General features: G+C 44.3%; 2 protein-coding genes across 2 annotated transcripts; one reads left to right on the plus strand and one right to left on the minus strand.

The window, feature by feature from the left end:
- Window positions 1-1,250: 1,250 nt before the first annotated feature.
- Window positions 1,251-2,579, minus strand: LOC117752472 (NLR family CARD domain-containing protein 3-like; the record flags this gene model as incomplete). Its single annotated transcript, XM_034569807.1, has 2 exons — window positions 1,251-1,579; window positions 1,634-2,579. Coding segments are annotated over 2 exons (1,275 nt in total), but the record flags the coding sequence as incomplete, so codon positions are not given.
- Window positions 2,580-6,430: 3,851 nt separating this feature from the next.
- LOC117759322 (cysteine and glycine-rich protein 3-like) lies at window positions 6,431-7,635 on the plus strand. Its single transcript, XM_034581388.1, has 3 exons — window positions 6,431-6,548; window positions 7,170-7,341; window positions 7,608-7,635. The coding sequence occupies exons 1-3, from the start codon at window positions 6,437-6,439 to the stop codon at window positions 7,633-7,635; spliced, it is 312 nt and encodes a 103-aa protein (XP_034437279.1). The 5' UTR covers window positions 6,431-6,436.
- The last annotated feature ends 344 nt before the right edge of the window (window positions 7,636-7,979 follow it).

Consider the following 7,979-nt stretch of genomic DNA (forward strand, 5'->3'; position numbering starts at 1 on the left):
CACTTTAACACTGAGTCCTGACTGTGAGCGTCTCGTGTTGTACTGAGCACAACATGTTGACGAGTCATTTTCATGATGTTTAAATGCAGCCTCATAAACTGTGGAATCAAACCAACACTAAGTGACTTCATGTGCTGATCAGGTCCTGATAACTAGTGATGAGTGGTTATTAGTTCCAGTGAGAGCCGAGTGGAGGAGGACACAGAAACTCCAGCTCGGTACAAACCAGCTGCAGCTTCTGCTCTGATCATGAAGCAGCTGATCACTGAGCAGCTGAGACCAGAGAAACTCTGTGTTTCACTTCTACAAAGTCACTGAGCGGCTGCTTCACGTGAACGAGCTCTGATCTCACTGCGTGTGTCGCTCTGAGCGAGTGAGTGGGGGGGGGGGGGGGGGGTTCATGGAGCGGCTCATTCTGCGCATGCGTTAATGCGTTAAAATAATTAACACGTTAATTCCACAAATTAATCATCCTGCGTTACGCGTTAAGTTTGACAGCCCTTATATATATATATATATAAATAAATATACGGCAAACAGTGATCACTTGGATTTCTCCACATCTGATCTAGTTGCTCTTATATGGTTTTGTATTTATATAGCGCTTTTCTAGTCTTGCTGACCACTCAAAGCACTTTACAGTACAGTTTTACATTCACCCATTCACACACACATTCATACAGTGCATCTATTAGCAGCACTTCGTTGTTCTATGAGGGGCAATTCAGGGTTCAGCATCTTGCCCAAGGACACTTCAGCATGCAGATGGGGAAGACTGGGGATCGAACTGCCGACCTTCAGGTTGGAGGACGACCGCTCTACCCCTCAGCCACAGCCGCCCTCATTTATATGTAAATGAGATCAATGAGAATGTATATATACAAACCAAATGTATACATATATTTACGTATACATACGTATAAATACACACACACACACACACACACACACACACACACACACACACACACACACACACACACACACACACACACACACACACACACACACCAACCTAACTCCGATCTACATGTCTTTGGGTTTGTGGAGGAAGCTGGAGAACCCAGAGAAAACCCTGCAGACACCAGGAGAACCTCCTCCTCACAGAAAGGCTGCACTAACAGTGTTGACCACTGCAACACCATGCTGCCCCAAACAATGAGAACCATTTAACACTGAGTGTATTTGAAGAACAACTCATCTCCACTGATTGAACATGTTATTGATCATGTCTGGACTCACCGAGCCTTCCTGCAGTTCCTCACAGCTGGGATCAGTCTCCATCGACCCTGGTATGATGTGTTGAACTTCTCCAGGTCCAACTCATCCAGAACCTCCTCTGACATCTGCAGCATGTAGGCCAGAGCTGAGCAGTGGATGACAGAGAGTTTCTTGGATCTGTCCTTTGACGTCAGGAACTGTTGCATCTGCTGATGAACTGAGTGGTCGTTCATCTCAGTCAAACAGTGGAAGATGTTGATGCTTCTGTCAGGAGAAATGTCACCACTCTCCATCTCCTTCAGGTTGGTGATGACTCTCTGGATGATCTCTGGATGGTTCTCTGTCCGACCCAGCAGGCCTCCTAAGACTCTCTGGATGATCTTTGGATTGTTCCCTGTCCGACCCAGCAAGCCTCCTAAGACTCTCTGGTTGGACTTCAGACTGAGGCCGTGAAGGAAGCGAACAAACAGGTCCAGATGACCATTTGTACTGGTGAGGGATTTCTCCATGGTTCTCTTCAGGAGGTCATCCAGGGAGAAGGTACTACCTGTGTTCCCATATGTTCCCAAGAAGTGGTTGAGTTCTTCTGTGTTCCTCTTGGTGTAACAGTGGAACATGTAGACTGCAGCCAGAAACTCCTGAACGCTCAGATGAACAAAGCAGTAGACTGATTTCTGGAAGATCACACACTCTCTTCTGAAGATCTCAGTACAAACTCCTGAGTACACTGAGGCCTCTGTGACATTAAGACCACACCTCTCCAGGTCTTCTTGGTAGAACATGATGTTTCCTTCCTCCAGATGTTTAAGTGCCAGCCTCCCCAGCTTCAGTAGAACGTCCCTGTCAGCCCTCTTCAGCTGCTGTGGAGTCGTCTCATGTCCCTCACCGTACTTGTTGTTCTTCCTCTTTGCCTGAACCAGCAGAAAGTGTGAGTACAGGTCAGTCAGGGTCTTGGGCAGCTCTCCTCTCTGGTCTGTGGTCAACATGTGCTCCAGAACTGTAGCACTGATCCAGCAGAAGACTGGGATTTGACACATGATGTGGAGGCTCCTGGACGTCTTGAGGTGTGAGATGATTCTGCTGCACAGCTCTTCATCACTGAATCTCCTCCTGAAGTACTCCTCCTTCTGGGCATCAGTGAAGCCTCGTACTTCTGTGACCCTGTCGACACATGCAGGAGGGATCTGATTGGCCGCCGCAGGTCTGGAGGTTATCCAGACGAGAGCCGAGGGAAGCAGATTCCCCCGGATGAGGTTTGTCAGCAGCACGTTGACTGATGACCTCTGTGTGACATCAGACACAAGCTCCCTGTGGTTGAAGTCCAGAGAAGGTCTGCTTTCATCCAGGCCGTCAAAGATGAACAAAGGTTTACAGACAGCGAGCGTCTCTGCCGTGAGCTTCTGTAACGCTGGATGGAAAACACGGAGCAGCGTGAGAAGACTGTGCTGCTGGTCTTTCACCAGGTTCAGCTCCCTGAACGAAAGCACAGTCAGCAGACCCACATCTTGGTTTTCTAAACCCTCTGCCCAGTCCAGAGTGAACTTCTGCACCGAGAAGGTTTTTCCAACGCCAGCGACGCCGTTGGTCAGGACGACTCTGATGCTGCTCTGCTGGTCAGTTAAGGCTTTAAAGATGTCGTGGCACTTGATGGGAGTGTCGTGGAGGCTCTTCATCTTGGAAGCCGTCTCAAGCTGCCTCACCTCATGTTGAGTATTAACCTCTTCACTCTGTCCCTCTGTGATGTAGAGCTCAGTGTAGATCCTGTTGAGGAGGGTTCTACTTCCTGTTTCATTAGTTCCTTCAGTCACATGTTCACATCTCCTCCTCAGACTGAGCTTATGTTCATCTAAAACCTCCTGCAGACCACGATCTGCTGAAAGACAAGAAACAATGTCAGAGACAGAGAATCTGAGAATCTGCTGATTGTTTTCATCAGATACAGAAAAACTACAGAAAATAAAAGCTTTTTAACTTTGTGCTTTTATAACGATGTTAAATGTTGATGCTGTATGAAGGAACAAAATAAAACAACATGTGCTGTTGTCAGAAGTGAAGACATCAGCAGACACATGTACAGTGCTGCTCTGACCGGCTGTCTGAGCTCCAGCTCCTGTTCTGGATCTTTGTCCACACTGGGGACAGGAGGAGTCTCCTGAAGAACCAGACTGGTCCCAGTATGAGGTGATGCACTGTCTGCAGAACCAGTGTCCACAGCTGGTGGAGACTGGATCCTTCAGGACGTCCTGACACGAAGCACAGCAGGACGACTGCTCCTCCTCAGAAACATGACTCCTCTTCCTCTCCCTGTGAAGACATTTCCTGATAACTCACATGTCACAGTCACAGGTTGTCATTACTTCTGTCAAGGAGGTTTTGTTTTCACCCAGTATGTTTGTGTGTTGGTTGGTTTGTTCGTTAGTGGGATTATAAAACACCACTGAACAGATTACCAGTAAACTTGGTGGAAGGATGTGTCCTATGAACCAGATCGGGGGGGTGATGGGGGTTCCTCTTTCACAGACATGTTCAGAGGACTGATGTTTACCAGTGTGTGGAATTTGGTGCAGATCCAAATAAAAACGAGTCTCTAGTGAATCTCAAAGTGGTTTCATAAGGAGCGTGTTGGTTCTTGGTGGAGGTCTGAGCTCTTTGAGTGATTCTGAGAGATTAGTCACCAACTTCAATGAAGCTGTGTCCTAATGCAGGGGCCACACTAGAGGAAACTCAATCCTCTTCAGAGCAGGTCACAGTAGAAACAGTCTCTTACTCTGTGTGTGAGGGTCCAGGTTCATTACTGAAGTTTAGAGGATAATTCATGGACCGGTCACTCTTCAGAGACACACAGCTGAACACTGGAGACTCTGCTCTGTCCTCCTCTTCCTCCTCATAACCACTCATCTTCAGTCTGAGAGGAAAAACACTGTGAGCTCAAAGGAATCAGGACAAACAAGTCTGTCAAGAAACACACCCAAAAAAAACAAGGAAGGACACACACAGACACACACACACACACACACACACCCACACACACACACACACACGCACACGCACACACACACACACACACACACACACACACTCAGGTCACTGTAACGTATGATTCTGAAAACACGTTCTGTTATTAAACACTTGATGAACAGACGTGATGAAGATAAAACGTGAAACTGTGAGTTAACTCTGTTAATTAGTCCTTTGAAGGCTCTTTGTTCCACAGCTGCTGTTCACATCTGTCTCTGGGGATCCGATCACATGAAACTACGTCTGTCACCAGGTGTGAACTGACAAACTTAGAGTGGTGTGATCAGCAGACGGATGTTAACAGCAGGTGTGAGAGTGTGACAGTAAAACTTTCAGAAAGTTGTGTTCTCACTCACCTGCTCACTTTTCTTCCTCCTGCTCATCCAGGTGAAAATGGAGTCTGACACTTCCCTGTTCTCAGGCTCCTCCTCCCTGTTGAACCAGTTCACTCTCGAAAACAACCAGTTCAAAGTCCAGTTCATGCACATGAAGATGAACAGGTTATTTGCATTCTTCTTCATTAAATATTATTCATTGCTTGAATCCTTTACAGTCCTCGGCTTTTACAGCCAGTTTTAAATGCCACGTTAAATTTAGTTTCACCTTGTTGATGTTCAGTATCTTTTTTTTCAGAAAATACATTTTTCAACCCTTTTGGACCCAGAAAACACACAAGACAAATCACGTATCGACTCCAGAGGTTTTAAATGACTTCACTACAGATGATAAATACATTTTAAACAGTAAAAAAACACCTTCTCTTCATTTAGCTTCCCTCAGACCAAGCAGCTCAATAGATTCTCTGCATTCTGCGTCCGTCCAACCAGCTGTTTAGTTTCCTGGTGTGTTCTGAGCAGCACGAGGTCACTGGTGCGTCTGCAGTTGTCATTTACGTGCTTTGAGTTCCCGTCGTTTCTGCTGATAATCCAGCATCGAAGCCTCCGTGCGAGCAGCTGTCACACACAGTCCAGTTTCCTGTGTGTGTCTGTGGGCCCATGAACAAGCGTCTGTGACATTCAGGCGTCTCCGGGGCCGTGATGAAGGGTCAGAGGGCCTCCGCTCTGTCACAGGTTATTTTGGGAGGATGCTCTCACTGCAGTGTCACCGGTGGACTGTGGTGATGGTGGGATGGAGGATATATAAACCAGCCGGGCGTGTTCACTGCCACAGGACTGAAGCGTTCGGACTGTGATTCAAGGTAAGATCTCATTTCCAGAGTTTGTGTGTTATTATCACGAGGCTGATGTTTAAATGTGATGAGGTTATTTTGTTGATTCCAGTTTGTGTAGGTGGAATTAAATCAACTTCATCAGACTCTTTTCCTTTCTGACGTGAACATCAACATCAGGACTCAGCTCCACATGAGATATTATTAATATTCAGAAGTTTGCGGCGAAAAGAATTGTTGTAACCTCCCAATAATCAAGCTGTGACACTGCATGAAAAATATAAACCAAAATAAAGTGGTTCACTGACTTGATTCAATTTAATTTGCAGCACAAACAAGGTAAAAAACATTTTTCACTAAAGTTTTATTTCAGCTACTTTGGCTTAATATCATCTGACGTATAGATATTGATCATTTCTAAGGTAAATCAAATGATAATTAATTGTAAAAGAAATAATAATTTAAAAATCATTCAGAGTAGTCGACGATGTCATTTGAGCTCAAATCTAAATATCACAGGTTGATTTTTTCTTTAAAAAGAGAAATTTATTATTAAATTGTTTTGTTTTGTCTTGATGAACTCTTGAGCTTAATGGGGATGGGGTTCCTCTCTCATCTTCATTTTATATCCTTGAATATTTGAACAGTTTTAAGTTATCAGCAGAATAATTAGTTTATTAATTAAATCAGTTTATTAGGAATTAATTGGAAAACTAATTGGAGATAGTTTGGATTATGGAATTGTCAAACACCTCCTGGTTCTGCGTCTCAGCTGAGAAGCTAAAAATAAACTGTTTTCTCTGTTTTATAACATTATGAATTGAGTGAATTATTTATATGAGGAATATTTAAGATGTCACATTACATCACAGGAGATTATAAATAGTTAATTTTGTAATGTTTCTAATGTTATTATTTGAGTCAATGGGAATAATTGATGGCTGCAGCCCAACACTAGATCCTGGAAATGGATTTAGAGTTTGTGATCAATAGATTGATTGAATTCTGTTTTTATCTTTTCACTCTAAGATGCCAAACTGGGGAGGAGGAGCCAAGTGTGCGGCCTGTGAGAAGTCGGTGTATCATGCAGAGGAGATCCAGTGTAATGGGAGGAGCTTCCATAAAACCTGCTTCATCTGCAGTGAGTTCACCTCCTCTTCTTCGTCTCTCTGGTGTCATGGTGGATCAGCAGAAACAAAGAGCTTCTTCCAGCCTTTTTCATTTCCTCCTCTTGGAATTGTTGCATTTTCTTTTCCCCGTTTCTTATTTGAGTTCTTGTCAGATTTTTCATTTCTTTCTTGCCTCCTTCATCTTTTTCATTCTCCGTCCATCTATCCCCTCTTTCTTGCAACTTTCCAATCTGTTGTGCTTCTTTCTCCTCATTTCTTCTTTTCCTTTCTCTCTTTCTTCTCTTCAGTAACTCCTCTTCCTCTTCATCGTTCTGTTCTCTCAGCGGTTATTCACATTCACTCCATAAAAAGCCTCTTTTCTCACCTTCCAGTCGTTTTACAGTAAAAACTGTTCTCTGAGTTTCTCCTCCTCTTCCTCTGTGGCCTGAATTTCAGTTGTGTTGTTGTTGTGTTACAGTCAAAACGTGTTAGGCCACAATCAGCCTCTCTTCGGTCTGATCCGAGGCCTCGGACAGCGGCCATGTTGTTTAGGTTTTCTGTTCCCTGCCGTCTGTCATGAGCTGGAGCTCTGAGGCCGAACGGTAACAGGTTCAAGTGTGTGTGGTTTGGTTTGTTGTGTCTGTTTCGCACAGTGAGCTGCAGAAAAGGGCTGGACAGCACCACGATGGCAGCGCACGAGTCCGAGATCTACTGCAAGTCCTGCTACGGCAAGAAATATGGGCCCAAAGGCTACGGATACGGGCAGGGAGCCGGAGCTCTGAGCTCGGATCCTCCCGGACAGAACGTGGACCTGCGGCCTCACGAGTAACAACAACTATATTAATGCAGATCACACATGTGCATTTCAACACGCTCAGAGGCTCTTTACATGACACAATACACACGTCACAAAAACACAGAACAAACAAATAAGAAGCACCAAGGGTCAGTTCATCCAAATCACCGAGGAACAAGGCACATTGTTATTGAGGCTTTGAGAAATCCATCTGGGAAATGTCCTTCCAAAGGTTCTTTGGTGATTTGAGTGAACTTCGGGAAAGTTTTAATTATCTCTTGTTTGTTTTTTTTAGATCTAAACCCAAACCCGCCACAACATGAGTGATACCTGGACCAAACACACACACACAGACACACAGAGACACACAACTGAAAAATGTACACACACAATTATCATTTCTTTTAATTTTTTAAGTTTATAAAATGTTGACGTAACAGTGGCTTGATGTTTGAAGACAGACTCTGCAGAGGTTTTATTTCCTTCTGTTCAATCCAAACATCAATCAACAAAATTATTAACGTGTCAAAACTTCTGCATAAAACTGTATCTGAGAAAAACAGGAAATTACACAGACACAGACAGTTTCTCTTGATTGAGTGAAAGAAGAAATAAAAGCAAAAGTAGATTGAGTTTGAAAGAAAACAATCACTTTCCTCCAGATCTC

The sequence above is a fragment of the Hippoglossus hippoglossus genome, chromosome 3 (assembly GCF_009819705.1).
Source record: "Hippoglossus hippoglossus isolate fHipHip1 chromosome 3, fHipHip1.pri, whole genome shotgun sequence".
Taxonomy (NCBI): Eukaryota; Metazoa; Chordata; class Actinopteri; order Pleuronectiformes; family Pleuronectidae; genus Hippoglossus; species Hippoglossus hippoglossus.

Excerpts from the sequence above, each read along its gene's own strand:
- LOC117759322 (XM_034581388.1), top strand. The coding sequence starts at position 6,437 with ATGCCAAACTGGGGAGGAGGAGCCAAGTGTGCGGCCTGTGAGAAGTCG. Across the intron at positions 6,549-7,169 it reads TAAAACCTGCTTCATCTGCA|TGAGCTGCAGAAAAGGGCTG; the intron begins GTGAGTTCACCT and ends TGTTTCGCACAG. Across the intron at positions 7,342-7,607 it reads GTGGACCTGCGGCCTCACGA|ATCTAAACCCAAACCCGCCA; the intron begins GTAACAACAACT and ends TGTTTTTTTTAG.